Below are 17141 nucleotides of genomic sequence, written 5' to 3'. Positions count from 1 at the left end.
GGTTACTGTGAAGAAGTCCTAAACATACAAAATACTCCACAAAACCGGAAAAATTGATTTGCCTTCCTCTCCACCCATAAGCATGACATTTAACATGCCCACTGTACAGTTACAACAGATATATATATATACACACACATATGCATGCATTTTACTGTGCAAAACAACTGCAAATGTAACTTTGGAGGGGACTGTGTTCAAATTCCTGCATTGTACACTTCGTGTATGTCAGTTCTAAAGTTGACATGTATACTCCATACATTGTCAGTTCTAAAGATGCCAAAACTATGGCCCATATGAAACCCTAGCATCAATGTGGATGATTTTGTTTCCTATACCTATTTTTTTTTCTTTAACTAAAAAGACATATGCAGAAACTTCAGCTCTCACTGACTTCACTATAGGAAGTTTTCAGTAAGTGACAGACCTGCAATCTGTCTCTGAGGGCCACTTCACATTTACAAATTTTGTTGCTTTATCCACACTGATGCAGTTAAAGCAACGAAATCACTCCCTCTTAGATATATGTATGACAAGCGTACTGGAAACTGGAAGCTACATGGCTGTAACTAGTTTTAGCACCGATATAAATTATAAATATCACTTATGTAATATTGTATCTAAATTTACTCAACTTTCTCAGCAAAAAACAACAAATGCTAACTACATAGTCATACTGTTAAAAACTTTTAGATGTAGATGACAGTATGAAATAGAAGTTTGAAAGATTTTTTTGTGGGGTGTTTGGTGTTTTTTTTTTTATTACCAACAAAAAGTTTCTGCACTTGGAAAATATTTGACTACTGTAGATGATGATTAAAGTAGCACACACCTGACTCCTCTGTCAGAATGAAGATGTCTAGCTAAGAAAAGAGATGACTTTCAGTAACTTCCAGATGTGCTATCATCACACAGTTCTCAACAAACTAAAACTATTAGGTTGAATTTTTATGACCTATGTTATACAATGTTACAAACCTTAATTTGTTGTTAGGATAAGAATATTGTAAGAAATAAATTATAGGTCATATGGTATATTTCACAAACAGAAAAGATATTGCTCTGTAAATATATCTCACCAGATAAAATATTCTTATTGTCAATTTTGTGCAATTTTATAACATATTTGAACTCATTTCTGATATGTCTCATTGTTGAAAATGCTACCATGTAACTTAGTACGAACTTGAGAAGCATTTAAATTACTGACACTACTGACATCCTAAACCTTGTAAATTAGAAGCTCTACAGTACTTTCCAATTACTGGTAAAGTCAGTTATCCCAGGCTCTTAGCAGCTTGGATACTATAAAAAGGAAAACTAATTTAAACCACTGTAGTAGTTTTTTCTCTCTATTGTCTGTTAAGTCTTGATAATGCAATGAGTGCAGAATGTAAGGGTTAAAGAGGGGAAAAAAAGTGGTGGAGTAGTTACGGAGAGCAGCAAGTAATGAGATTTCCTTACAATCTTCTGTGTGCACGTATTAAAACAAAATAGCTTCTCATATTGGAGGCATCCAGATTAAAACTATAGGAAATGCCAGTTTCTTTTAATCTCTATTATACATTGCACGCGATGCATCTACTACAGATGTGCCCATGCCCCGAGGCAGGTCTTTAAAATCCAATGGGCAAAGTAGTAAGGATCACTATTAGATGCAGCCACGGTTCAGTACCAGTAACATGGCACTGGCGTCGGTGCCTGTGATTATATTTTAATACCTGATAGCACAAATAAAAACTCAGTACTGAAGTACATATTCTGTAGTGAATAGTTCAAGTATTGTATTGGCATTGAGAGTATGACCCAAAATGACAAGGGAGAGGAACGTTACAATTCAAATTGTACCTGTTGTTTACTAGTTCAGCTTCTGGTCTCTAGAGGAAAAGCTTGAGCTCCAGTAAAGTTAATAGTTAAGTTGCATTGGCCTCAGCAGGACCTGAGCTCACCCTTGAATTTCAGTTCACAAATATGAATTAAAAACATGTATGCGAGCAGACACTTGCCCATAAAAACTGGAAGAAAATAAACACTTTCTATATTTTATAAGTAGTTCAACCATAACACCATCCACTCATTCATGACAAAGGACTGAAAAATAAGATGCAGCTAGACAGTGCCGCGTAACAAGTCTGAGATACACATGGGAGTTCAGCTAATCAACTGCAGATTTGCGCATGAATCTATTTTGGTGCAGAAAAATGCTGGGTGGAAAGAGAACTGAACTGACTTGAAGCATTGCTGAAAAGCTAACCTAGACCTGGGGAAAGATAGATTTTGATTTTATCTGTCATTCTGCAATATGTTTTGGTCAGATACTGAGCTGGTTCAAAACAGCATGCTGACTTCAACAGAGCTACATCCACTTAAAACAGTTGAGAAGTACCATATACAACCTATTTTCTTGACTGGACTGTCAGGTTTACTTCAATAAATTTAAGCTATTTTCACTGTGGGAGGAGAACAGAATCACTACTTGGCCCAATTGTCTTAAGGTCTTGATGTCCAAAGATCTGTTTCAGTCCTGCAAGAAACTGAAAAACTATTGCTATGCCAGATAAACTCTCACTGAAAAAGGGATACACTGGAACCAGTTGCCTAAATGCTGTTAAAAGGGACATGCATAAGCAAAATGAACATACTTCTCAAAGGGATATTCCTTCTTCACTCCATCTACCGCTCTAAACCCCTTTTCAAATAAGTACCTTATACACCATATTTATGAGGCAGGGAGAGGGAAAACTAGAGGGAGAACATGGATAGCATGAAACCCTGTCTATAAAGAAGCAAATGCTAGTCCTGAGTCCTCAACTTCAAACTCCATTTATATACCGTGTGACTGCAGACCGTGCCTCTCCCAACTATTGTTATCAACTCTTTCCCCTCTACTGCAAGCAGATTAGAGGCTCCTTGCTTTCAATTCTTTCAATGGAAAGAAACCACATATCAGTAAAGTACAGCTCACATTTTTTTCTACATAGCTTTGTGGTCATGCCTCCAACCAGAGTCTTGTTAACTTCCATGGACAGTATAACTAGCTGGGACTACTGTGGTAACTGAGCCCAGCCTCATGTACATGCCAGCTCTTAGTGCTTTCCTGAATTAATCCTTCTCTACAGAATAAAAACCAGAATAATAAAACCAGCTGATTTTGATTTCAGCGTTGCCAGAACAGAGAAGCTACAGCAATCTTGTTCTTGAGCTTCTCCATCACGATCCATTTTTTTAAGTCTGTGAAACCACAATATTGCATACCTACAAACACCAACCTTGCAGTCATAACACAGGCAAAAAAAAGAGGTAATTTAACCTTCCAACTTTTATCTGGATATCTTCTGCTTGCGTTCAATTAATGACAGAACTGGAATTCAGTCTCACAATTACACCCTCAAGTTTGCTTCTGAGTTACTTTACAGGGTGAATGACTCACACCTGTACGAATGCCTCTGTTCTTTACTGCTAGATAGATTTAATACAACCAAATCTAGAGCTATACATATCTGACTGTGGCCAACTGCATGAAATTGTGTTTTATGATACTTTCAAGCATACAGCTTTGGTATTTGTTTTTTAGATGCTCCCATTGATTTGATCACAAAAAATAGTAATACCAGTGAGTAGATCTTGACTGTATGTGAGATCCTGGAAATACTGCAGAATTACCATGAATGCTCCCCCAAAAAAGAAATTTTTGCCTGACATACATTACAAAAGGCAGCAGCACAGGCGATCCAAATCTTGGTCCAACCTTGTGGAAGAAGCCCTGTGTATTGAAAACTTACCACCTCTCCCTCAGAACTGAAAAGCAAACAGGCACATCCAAGAATTTTATGCAGACACTCATATCACCCCCCACCCACACAACCATCCTCCAGCACATGCAAATTAACTGTCAAGAACGTGAGGCACACCATCTTGCTGAGGCAGCTGCTCACTCTCATCAGCATTGAGACTAAAGAAACCTGAAAAATTGTATGTTTACAGATCAAGATTTGATCTCAGTTGTATTTTGAATTTTGATAGTTCAAATTGTGAGTATATATACTAGAGTTCAAATCTTTTCAGATTATTATTATTATTATTATTAAATGTGCTTATTTTGAATAAAAACACTGGAAGACCAACACAGTAAGCTCATCTGAAATTTGAAGTAAAAAGTGTGGCTTTAATTCCCCTTATGCAAACACTTAAATATTTGCAAATCTTTTGGGAACAAATTTGGAAAACAAAATTTGATCCTCTGCATTTTTATTCCAAATATACAATCATCATCCCCAGTAGCAACCATAACTCACTGTTAAAGAGCTGACTTTTCACGTGGGTGCTGTATTTCACTAGTCAAAGGTGACTTTTGCTTACGTGAAACAAAGAAGAAAGAGATTCTGTTTTTTTAAAATCGCACAGCACCTAAAAGTGTTTACCATTTGATGCTTAGAAGGCCAAGTTAGCCAAATCTTGATAAATTAAGTGGCATGTTCATAATCAAATGCTGTGTAAAGAGTTCCCTACATAGGGCTGCCTAAATAAGAGCAAACGTATAGTACTCATATTCCTCACTGGAAAAAAGTACCAATTGCAAGATCTTCCTCTAAGCATACCATTTAGTCTTAAGATTTTAAAAGAGTATAAAAAAGGAGTAGGCTAACACATTACACGCACACCTTCAGCAGCCCAGCCTCAGAGCCAAGATTCCTACACACGACCCACTCGGAGATGCTGGGTGGTGCAGTTACACAAACATTATTCCCGCAGTAAATGGATTTGAGCTGCTCTTTGCTTCAGACCTTGCAGCACAGCGTACTCCATTCTTCGCGTGCCAAGGAAGTTTTTAGGACTATGCCCCACAAACAGTAGCATCAATGAAGCTATTAGAATACCAGCTGCAAAATGGAAGCAGAAGTGAGCAACCAGAGGGAAGAGAGGGAGGAAATTTCTTGAGGCGATTGATTTGACAAACCTGATGCATCCAAAAACTTACGGTCTTAAAACAACTGCTCCCAACTTGTACTCAGCTTGAAGACTTAGGGGAGAAAATAGCTGGTGCCAGAAAGCTCATCCATTACACCCACATGTATTAAGTGGCCTTAGAAATAACAGTATTTCTATTTCTTATAGAAATAGACAGTATTTCTATTTCTTTCTATTTCTTAATCTCTTTTACACAACCACTCTACAGCAACACTGTTCTATAATCATACTTACTTGTGTGCCCACATATATACCTACATGCACTCCACTGCAAACATCATTATCTGCCTGATAAACACACTCCATCTGACAGCCTTGCATCAAGGGCAGGTTCAAACAGAAGCGAGTTTCAGCAGAACTCACTAGTGAGCTTATTAGCAGACCACTGAAGGAACTACTGGTCTGCTGTGAGAATTGAAAAAATAAGCACTTGCATTTTAAATAACATAAAACAAGATGAGGGGTTTTTCTCTTTTATCCGTCAGAAAAAGACATGAACTATTATACCTTTGCCATGTTTGCCTTGAAAGGACCTAGAATAGGCAAGAAAAGCTACATAAGGAATTAAAAGCAGACTACATTTTGATTTTTTAGCTTCTTTTTAGCACTATTGATAATCAGCTTCTAGACTAAACCAAAGAACTTAAAATGCAGTTTGACTTCAAGGCATTTTTTTATGTTGTTAATCAAAACATGCTGGCTAATATGCATTCCTTGATTAATGTTCTTCTCTATTTAAAACCAAATGTGATTAGCTTAAATGCAAATATTTAAACATCACCATAATTAATACTTTGAAAAGTCTAATGCATGATTTCTTTAAATGGGTTTTCTTTACATTTAAATTAGAAGTCTAAAGTGACTAACACTGCGCATTGTGATATGTAGGATTCATATACTATTTTTATTAAAGATTCAATCCTAAAAATATGTAAACTATGTTAGCTAAAGATACAAAGACAAGCATCCATGCTGAAAAGCAATTTTTCAAGCACTATTTGCAGCACTAATGTGCAATTAAGAGTTGTTACTGAAGTTCAATCACAACTGGAGTTTTACCATAATCATGAGTTAAACTTTGCTCTTTTTGTATGCCAAATGTCTTGAGACAAATTACTTCAAGCCTCCACGCTCCACCCTCATCCTCTCTCTTCCCCTCCTTTCCAAAACCACCTGCTTTAGCAGAGCACAGGTTGTATAAATATGAAGGATGGATGCTATTTTCTAAACTCCCTACTGATCATGAGTAGAAAATGTAATTTTAATAGCTAGCATTGTCTAAAGCACTGAACTTTTGTATTACATGGTTCTGCCTTTTAGCAGTGCTCACCCTGGCTCCCTTACATATGTAAATTACTTTTAACTTTTCAGTTTCATGTGGTTTTGTTTAAAGAATGGTGAACACACAACTCTGCTTCCTTTGGGTTGTGGATACAACATACTTGAGGAAACACCAAATATTACAATTTTGTCAAAACTGAAGAAGAGGGGGAGAAATTTGAAATTATCTCTCTTTTACAGCTCCCTCTCCTTTCTCCAAGTACTCAAATCTATACGAGTAATTTCTGTGTGCTCAGGACTGTTGCCTGGCTAAGACACCATCACTGTCTCGTGTCCACACTGCTGCAGCACCCTTCAACCTCTGTGCTCCAATACAGGAGGTGGGAACTTCCTCCTTCTTAGGAGGAATGGTTCCCAGCCCACATTAACTCCCAAATCATGCCTGGGAATTAATTATTTGGAAGTGCTAGTTGCTATGAGCTAAAGGCATGCCAGAGGCTGCTTTAACAGCAGAGACTCCCACATCACCTGGGAACATTCAGTGGCATCAGTGTAGATGTAAACAAACAAGATATTGATTCAGTGTATAATGAATTGCTGACGGGCTTTGGTGAAACTCTCTAAGAAAAACTGTTACGAAAGTTTGAAAAACCGTATGTCCTCATATAAAGTATTTCCACGAGTTTGTGCCAAAGCAGTTTAGTTTCTCAGCCCAGCACTACTCTAAATGAAGACAAGCCTTTGAAAAAACTTGGCTATCCATCAGCTGTTAAGAAGCAGGTAGGCAGATCACATTTCTAAACCAAATCTATATTTATTGATCACTCCGGAAGCAAAGCAGAATTCCTGAGTCAGAACACCAGCCTCTGCAGTGGTATTGTCAGTCATAGACTCGGGATGTTTAAATAAATCCATGAAGTATCTCAATCACTGGCAGATTCCATGTTATGCAGTATTTCCTTATAAAGCTGTTCTCTAGCTCTGCTTTATTTTTGCTTTCTGCTTTCTCCTTAAAGAGAATCTCTTTCTTTTAACTCTTTTTATCCTGACTTCAGGGAATCTCTTTTAAAAATCATTGCTCAGTAGATGTTTACATTGTCTCATAAAGCCACCTTTTCAGGTGCATTACTTTATATGATATCTGATCATCTATTGAACATAGCAAGGTTCAGGCTCCTATGCCATCAGCCCAAGATTAAATATTTAACCTTCTTTCTCCTAGAAACAGTATTGTAAGGGAACTGATGCACAGTGAACATTACAAAGCATTCTCATGTTTTAACCACCTTCCTAACAAGTTACTACTTCTCCTTGACCATTACCATCTCTTCATGGCCAACATCAATTTATCTTCCTTTGTGACTGTATCTTACCTTCTCCACTTTGCTCATTGACAGTACTTTCTGATAAATCTCTATTTAACGTCTCAGGATGGAGGTTACTCAGCATCAGTCCCAGATACTAACCAAGAATGTAGGAAAAGTAAAAACTTAAGTGTAGATGTTGACCCAAATGGTTATCTTGCTCAATTATTATTTGGGCAGGACTCTGAATCCAAGCTAAGAAAAACAGGAGATTTCATGACAATGGAGAGAATAATACACAAAAATCAGGAAGGCTCAGACACAAGACTGGCAAGGAAGCAGCTTGTTTCGGAATGTTGCTTCATCATTCTTTGGTGATACGTGAGCACAGGAAAACCCACTCAAGATTACAGCAGTCACAACAGCTTCAAAGTGAATCACAGAGGCAAGCCAAAGTTACCAAAATACTTCTGAAGTATTTCAGGATTTTCAAATGCATTGTTTAGATTATCCTTAATTAATGTACTAAGCAGGACACGTGTGCATGTGTGTCTGTCTGCACAGGTGCAAACACAAACTGATGACTGAGGCTGAGGCACAGAGAAAGCTCAAAGACCAGGCCAAATTTTAGCTTTAAATATCTCTCATATTACTTAAGAGTATTTATAAGATAGAAAGTAATCAAAGATCTCAAAGCAGGCAGATAAAATACAAATTGTTTTCTGACTTTTTAAATGGCAAAACAAATTATTTTATACCATTTTATTTTCAGTTACAGGCTGTTAAAATCACTGAGGTTAGGGGTTTAGATAATGTAAAGCCACCCACAGCTAGCCTTAGGAACACATTTCTTATACAGCCTCAGAAATGTTCCTGCACATTAAGATGTCAGAGATCATAACTGTTTATGCTCTGGCTGTTTTCCATAATAATCAGACCCTTGGCCACTCTAGTAGAGAAGAGACTAATGCCATGTTTTTCAGACGTGTTTCTCCTGGTAAACTGCAATTAGCTCTCTGCAGTACAGGACTGTGCCCTATCAATTCACAGCACGAAAATTAGTTATTTAAGTCAGTATGCAAACAAGAAATACAATAAAATCTTGTTTCTACTCTCAATAGTCTTCCTGACTCCACAGGCATTTAATGTACCCAGCACTTTTTAAACTATAGTAACTATTTGTCACTGATACTTTCTGTTCAAATCCTATTGGTTTATGTTTACACAATTCAGTTTATAGCATCAAAGGCTTGCCCGAGCAGATGCTGATATTCTCATCACCTCTGCACTTCTCAATTTATCACACTTACTGTCTGCAGCTATCAGTGTTAAAACTCACGAAGACATGCAAAGCACAGGAGTTATTTAACCCCATATCATCTATATTCAAATGCAGTAATTTCACAAATCTTAAAGAAGAATGGAATTGGTTCAGATTTGGCAAGACATTTCAGGTTCCCTCCTGCATTGTTCTGCTAGGGAAAAGAAAAGATTAAGTCATCTTACATGTATTATTAAAGCATTAACGTCCATTTTTTGCTCCAAAGAAGTCAGTTGGGAAAGAAGAGTCTTTCAGTCCCATGCACTGAGGAAATTTTCTCTAGGGTGTAACAACAATTTCAGACCAACAGGGAGGGGTGCATGGCTGGTGAAGCATCTGTGGAAGGGGACAATGCAGCCTTGCCATAGCCAGAAAACTTTTGTGCACAGAATGGCACGAAGGAAAGTTTTTTTTAAAGAAGTAGCAGAGAACCTGGTATCCATGACCAAACGGCTCCAGTGACCCTAATGGCATGAGCAAATAGTGTAACTCCAGCCCAGCCCATAGGTTTTGTCTTTTTTTTTTTTTTTTTTGGTCTCCACTTTGTGCAGAGCATGCTTTAGATGCTGATACCCTAGTATGATCCCAGAGGCGATGTGTTTTGCTCCTCTAACCATTCCACACTTTACCAGCATAAAGTTCAATTACTCAGTTTTGGGGTATGTAAGCCAAGTTTTGGTTGTCCAATTAGATTATGATTTCTATTGCTGTAATTTCTATAATCAGCAAATAGGGAACTGTTAGACAAAAAAAACCCCACCAATTTATCAAGGCCATGAAAGATACAGGGTGGTACAAAGGGAGAGCAGAACGTAGTATGGATACAGAAGAGGGCTCTTACCCCTTTGGAGTGCTCTCAGACCTCCATAGTGTATGGGACTTAAGCAGCTCAGTGCTTTGCATTAACGGGCCCTAGAAAGATTAAAAAATTGCCAGGGACAACAAGTAATTACTCTGCAAATCGACATACTTCACAGATGTGGAAAGGATCTGAGAGAACAAAGACCACACCATGCAGAAACGGTGAAAATAATGAGTGACCATTTTCTGTCTTGGAGGCACCTTTCCTCCTGTCCCCATCTGCATTTGTATAAATATTATATATTCGTAGCTGACAAAATCCATAGTCTGGGACAAAGAAAATAAAAGCAAGTCTAGCACAATGCCTGTATAAAATTTAGATTTAATGAAGTGCCTACTGTGGATTTATTTCCTGATGTTCTATGGTAATAAACCCACATCCCTTAACATACTTGGAAGCCAAACAGAAAAATGAAACCAGGAAATTTCTTGGCTGCCATCTACTGTTCAAAACTTTCCCATATCACGCAGAAGAATAAAAACAAGAACAAACCCTGAGTACTCACTGATATCTCAAGATTTTCTCCTCCTCTTTACTCTTCTTGAATATAAACAATGTCTTTGGACTTGTTAAAATTTCTGTAAGGATTCTGTGTATATCCTCACCTTTTAACCAGTATCAAGAATGAGAAACACTCATTGTAAACTGAATGACACACTGATTTAGGGAAGGACACTGTAATATTTTTAGTATTTCAGTGAAAAACTGTACTACTTAAAGAAGTTCTACTAATTCATTAGAGAGCACTAGGGAGTATTTTCAGTATACAGCAATAAACACTAGGACAGAGACTGAAAAGCAACGTACAAGAAAGCTGTGCTCCCTTTTCTCGAGGCTTTATGTTACTGTCAGGGGAAGTCAGCCCTACAATATATTTGTTTCTCACTCTCCACCACCACCCCGACACACCCCTTTTTTGAGAGCTGCCTAGATCTCTGTCCTTTTCAACTCTTCTGCCCCATCTCATGCCTCTTTGCTGGCCCAAAGAAGCCACTACGATGCTGCAGATCTGAGTGGAGAAAGGCAGGCTGGAACAAAAAGGCAATCTTCTGCCCTATGTTTGACCTATAAGATGACTTTTAAATTAGGTTTAAATGACATAGCATGCCATAGGTTGTCACAGTTTATGACAAAAGTTGAAGGGACTATCATCTGCAGTAAAGGAGAAGCAGGAGTTTACTGACAGACCTTATGCCTGCAAGGACAAAAACATCTGAAATTGGATTCCTGGGTCAATTCTCTCACTTCCAGACTGGAGGTGTTTGGTTATAAACTGAAGACTCATTCTAGTAATATATACTGGGAGTCAATTAAGTGCTTAATCTGAAAGCATCTAGTAACCTTCTCTTTACCATCTAGTCCAAACCCACTGACAGTAGGTCCAAGAAGTTTAGGCTGCTCAGGCTCTGCCCAGTCAGGTTTTGAACAGGATGGAGATGTCAAATGTCTCTGGACAACCTGTTCAGTATTTCACCACCCCCACCTGCCAACATGTCTCTTACTCATTCGCCTGCTGGGCATGTTTAAAACCCAGTATTTCTAAGATCCCTACTCTAAAGTTTACAAAACTATATATACATGCATACATACATATGTACATACATACATAATGAAGTTGACCACGTACTTCTGGTCTCTAGGGAACAGATTTCTCCCTCTCGCACAAAGGTATCGGTAAAACAGCTTTTCAAGAATGGTTGTAGAATACGACAACTTGCAAGTACAATGCACATTAAAATATTGAACCTTTGTAGAAAGGTACTAACAGATGATCTAGTTGTAACTTCAGCTTTGACAGTCTTTTCTCTACTCTCTACTTTCCTTTAGTATTCCTCAAAGTTCATAGTGGTCTGCGGAAAAGTAATACTGATTGGGAATCAGGCTACCAGCTATCTGAAAGGTACAATACTCAGTGGCTGAGGAATGCAAGCAGGTCAGGGCTCATACTCTAATAAACTGGAGAAAATGCAAAAGAAAGTAAAGAAATTAAACAGACGAACCACCCCCCCAAGCACAATAAAAAGTAAGCAGCTAGAAGAAATGCATTACAGTTTATGCACTGCGTAGCAGGTCATTTTGAAGCTTGTGAGTAGAAATGTAATTATCTGTGCCCTGTATTTCCAGGAAGAGAATTTGGATGAACTTGGTACTTCAACCTACCTGGTTTGAAATGGGGTAAAGACTGGACTCCAGGCCATGTATCTTCATTTGGTGTTCCAAGTACCTGTGCACAAAAAGATAAAAAAAAAAAGAAAAAAAAAGAAAAAAGCATACATTGCTTTAATAGAAAAGGCTTAATAAGTCATTGCACTGCATAAAGCCACTCCTCACTGTAAGCCCAATGTACTTCACAATCTGAGCTTTAAATAGGTTTAACCATTAGGGAAAGGGGAGAGGGTACAAAAAAATTAAATGACTACCATGGTTTCAAGGTACCAGTGGAGTCAGTAAAGCACATAGTGGTGCTGTGTTCCTGTCAGGCTGCCTATTTAACAAATACATGTTAAAGCTACTTTCCACTAACAAGCGTCAGGCTACCTGCATATCTCAGAGCGCTGGTGTTACAGAGGCTAGATATTTAGTTCAGAAATAATTTAAACCCCTGTAAACTTAAGTAAGATGGACAGATACCTAATAGATGCTAGGATAGAAAGTCTGCACAAATGGTGAAGCAGATGGCCCAACAGCATGGCATGAACCAGAATGCACAGCGAACAGTTGTCATTTTAAATGGCTGTAGTATACAAAAAAAATAGTAAATTATTAGGAAAAACAGACTTTGACTCACGCATTATGCTTTATTTCTATTCACTTCAATTGTCCACCTTCTTGTAGTGTAAGTTGGAACAACTTTCAGTAGCAAAGTATTGAACATGTCTCATGTGCATCTTATATCCTCTGCTTACATGAGAAGTTCACCCCCCCATGTCTTTGGCACAAATAGTAAGTACATTGAGAGAACTGCTATTATTAGTTCTCTCAAACCTGGTTTTGCTTCGTAAGACGTAACTGTCAGTGCTTACTTTAAGTGAAGCCAAGAGGAACACCTAAATTAGCAGCACTAGAAATGCATTTCTGAATGAATTGTGGAATTTGTTATTTCACTAGTGGGATCTTTCTTGTTACAAATCTATACCCAGTCCTAACACATGAAAATGCTAGGGGCTGTTTTCAGTATTTGTTATAAGTTCAGGCCTGGAATAAAAGGCTGATAGTATTCTGAAGTGAACGCATTTCACTCCAGTCTGGTGCTTATTTTGCTTTGTCTTAAACAGATAAAACTCCCCATCAGCCCTGCCCCTACCTACACTGCAGATCTTCCAAATAAATCTTTTGAACCAGCATATCTTGAGTCACTGATCTTCTGTGGTCACTTACATCAGCACCAAATAAGCACTAAGTGTGAAAATCTTTGGTTGAAGTAGGTGAAAGGTTTGTAACACTTCAGGGCAAGCTACAAGACATCTACTACCAATCATTGGAGGTGAAGAAGTTTGTTTTGATTTTGTTTTTTAATTGTGTCTGCTGCAATATAGATATGCATTGAAAGCATTAAAGGAAAGACCACGTGAGAATATTTGTTGCACTTCTTAAACTATATAAACATTTGTTCATGTTGATAAATTCAAGCTTAGAAGAATTCTTAGAAGTGAGACCGGAAAGCTAAACCACAAAAAATTCTCTTCAACTCTGCCAGAAATTTATTTCATAAAATTTAGAAATGGTCTTAAAAACTTGAGGCAAAAGTAAGTAACCTCTTACATAGATACAATTCTTACCTACAAGGTGTGCTTTCTAACTCTAAGGCCTCAAGTTTTTTAAACAGTTTACAATACTAACACGTTTCTAATGTAAGAATATTAATGCAAAAGTAATTTTTCTCTACTATCAAATACCGTAAGAAAACAGTCCAATTTAGATGTAGTAGGAAATGAAAGCAGAGCACCTATGTGTCAGAGAAACAAAAATGACAGTATCAATGTGATTAGACAGTATATGCTCATGTGGTTATTTGGATATGCAAGTTCACTGATTTATTTGTAAATACTGTTTGTACGACCTTGCTTTCAGTCCTTGTGAAATATGTCTTAATCTGCATTTGAATAAGATAAACCTGGCCCTGCAATCCTGATTCATCACAACACCTATATTCATTTCATTACTGCTATTAGGGAGAGCACAACTCTCTCATTAAACATAGAAGCAGCAGTTAGGAGACACCGTTGACACTATTTCACTAAATCAATTTGCAAATGACTTTCACTTAGCTTCTGCATTAATCAAGCTGCTGGTGCCAAGCGCCTTCCAGACCAGGAGAGGGAGCCCGTGGATTAAAAACAGATTCTCGCACGCTCCGTTTAAATGACTAGGTCCTCGACTTTGCAACTCCTCTTAGCAAATCAAAGGAATATTCTCACGTAAAACATTATGAATATAAGAAAATTAGTCACATCTTTCTAAATGTGTGTTCTTAATTGTCTCTTATTTTAGAGGAGACATAGGCAGCTAAGGGCTAAGGCACTGTACAGATGAATATTAAAACCAGCTAACAAAATCTGAAGCTTCCAGTGCAAGGCAGAATATTTATCAGACTATTTTTATGTAGAACTTGGAGTTAAGAAATGGATTGTTTTGAGTTTCAAAGTAACCTCAGGTCCAGAAACAGAGGGCTCGGTGAGAGATCACTTTTGTAATCTTCTGTGAGTCCCAATTTTTTGTTTCACTAGTTTTCCAATCAATTTCTCTAATAATATTCCAGCTCACCTGCTGCTACAATTTTTAAGAGCCAGCTACAAACAAGTTCTGTGCATTGGAGTACTCAGACCACCTATAATATTTATACCTTCCACCAAGGGTAGCTGTCAGGCTAAAAACAACTAGGGTTTTCTAACATTTTTAAGGTACGGGCACTTAGTATTTCAGGCAAGGATCCAGACACTGGTTTAATACATAGTACAAACACTGTAAAGGTCATCCTCCTTCCACACAATTTTTAACATGCACAATACTGATAGTCACATTGTGAATTTCTATCAACAAACAAGAAGGAGAAAGCAGCACCAAAACAACTGTGGTTTTGGGTAAGATGAAACAGTCACTGCCCACAGGTGTGTCAACATAAAGAGATTTGTAAGCATCACCTTGCAAGTGATTCTTCTAAGCAGCAATCAATCCCATTTTGATGAGGTGGGATTAGGCAACCCAAAGCAATGAGGTTTGACACCTGCTACAAACAAAACAAAGAGGAGTTCACGAGTAACATCATGGTGGAAGAAAGAGCTACCTTGTTTTGCAGTTTACAAGAGAGAATTAAGGGATCAACATGCAAAAGGAAAGTGGAGAAGGACGGCAGAATGCAACAGTCTTCTGGTTTTACTCCAAACCACTGTCCCTTAGCAGTTAACACTGATCATCCAAACCAAACCACTGCCAACATCTTAGCATCAAACTGTTTCTATGGTGGAGCCAGCTGCAGCAAACGATTGGCCACCCAGCCAGTGCTGGAGAGCAAGTCTAACCTTACAGCAACCAGCAGAAGTGGAAGATACAGGAGACCCAGCATCCCGGGACAACAACTGAACATCAGGAGCTGTTACTTTACAGGTGACCTCCTAGCCCAAACTATCCTTTCATGGTCCACTACTTACTTCTTATCCCAAGCATGCCACCAAGACTTCTGTCTCTTCTACATTTTAACACTTCCTTTCTGATTCATGTTCCAAAACCATGAAAATAACCATCACTGGCAATCAAGCCCCAACTTAATATTGGAAATAAGCTTTTATTTACCATTGAGAATTATTTGAAAAATATAACTTGTTCACTTTCTCTACTGATAATCTGCTTCTCAGTGAGGTAATCATTCAACCTGCATGGTTTGATATCCTATTTTTTAACTGAACTGCCAACACAAGAATAATCTACAATTCTCAAATTTTGAATGGATATAATGTTTTCCCAGGACCAGGATGGTTATGGTTTCTGTAACAAAAACTCCAAAACCTACTGGGGTTTTGCTGTTCCACACTACATACACCACTCTGGGCTCTTTAGTTCCCTAACAAATGAGATAAAATGACCTTCTCATTTGAAACTTCCTGTTCAAAAATCAGAATCAGATTCTAATCTAATTTGTAGAGTAAGGAATCTATTTACATAAAAATAACAGATTTACAATATATCAGGGTACAGGCCAAATACCCTTACTGCCAGTTGACATTGTTACTGTTTGGCAGAAAGTTATGAAAACAGAACCTGCTGTTCAAATTTCCATATACAAGCATGGTACAGAAAGATCTCCCAGGAAACACAGCACAAATGCATTAAGGTCTACTGCATTGCCTCAATTTTTTAACATAAGAAAAAAGTTTGCATCTGATTTTACAAAGACTCATCATTCCCTTAATTAACCTGCTCCCTGGTGTGCAAGGGAATCACTATTTTACGGTGCGTGTTATGCCACTCTACCAACACAATTAGTCATATTGTCCTGTACTCTGCTTCGAACGCAAAAACGTTCCTGATTACTGCCATGCAATAAGGTCATTCTGGGTAACAAATTGTCCAGAGAAGTCATCTGAATCTCTTGTGAGATGAGCAGCAGTGGAAATCTCTCTCCACCAGCTCTTTCCCAAGTGCTGGCATAATTAATAAGGAACAAGCATTTCCATTTGCACTGCAACTTTTGAATATACAATGCTGTAAATAACTGAAATAATGCTTTAACCCATTAGATCTGACAGTGCTCAAGAAAGGCGATGGTTTGGACTTCAACAAGACAAAGAATGTGCAGCCTGTGGTATTATTCAGGGTTTTGTAGCAACAGAGCAGAATGAAAAACAAGATCAGCATGCAAATGAGCTGTCTTTCCTTAGACAGAATTTACAGAAACCAGGCTAAGCAATTTTCAAATCTTTTACATTAGATCAACTTGATGAACGAAGTTTAGTCAAAAAAATGTCAGGACAGTGAATTTTTTCCTTTTAATAAAAGGAGGATTTCGTTGAAAAAATGCCCTAGGATTTCAACTAGTAAAAGTTACAAGCTAGATGTAAAAATGTTTTCTTATTTTATTTTTCTTTTTAAGGATCATTGAGATTTCTGTTCCAGTCTTCCTATTTGGTGGCTAAAACATAGTAGATTGAGCGAGTCCTTGGCTATGATGTACCATGGGAGACTATAGCTGTTTGAGGAACTGAACTTCATAAAAAGAGGAAAAGGATAAATATTGCAGAGCCATTTCCAAATCAGCAGTTCCCTTCTGTTGAATGAGCTTTGGAGGTTTCAGAAGTTGTGTTTTTCAATAAAAATCTGCTATATACTTCCAAAACATACATATCTAATGAAGCTTTCAACATAGTCAAAACCCAGAGTTCTTTTCCTTTTCATTAGAGGGAAGCACGTT

The 17141-nt window shown here is 37.8% G+C and overlaps 1 protein-coding gene across 2 annotated transcripts in view; it reads right to left on the bottom strand.

Moving 5' to 3' along the window:
• The window catches only part of CDK14 (cyclin dependent kinase 14), a 316491-nt gene that overhangs the window by 91076 nt on the left and 208274 nt on the right, over positions 1 to 17141 (bottom strand). For both annotated transcript variants that reach the window (XM_037386401.1, XM_037386402.1), the window contains one exon: positions 11897 to 11960. In XM_037386401.1, coding sequence (XP_037242298.1) covers positions 11897 to 11960 — 64 coding nt within the window. The remainder of the gene's footprint in view (positions 1 to 11896; positions 11961 to 17141) is intronic.

This window comes from Falco rusticolus, chromosome 4 (genome assembly GCF_015220075.1).
Source record: "Falco rusticolus isolate bFalRus1 chromosome 4, bFalRus1.pri, whole genome shotgun sequence".
Taxonomy (NCBI): Eukaryota; Metazoa; Chordata; class Aves; order Falconiformes; family Falconidae; genus Falco; species Falco rusticolus.
The sequence above is the reverse complement of the archived record's forward strand: the minus strand, read 5'-3'. Positions and strand labels throughout refer to the sequence as shown.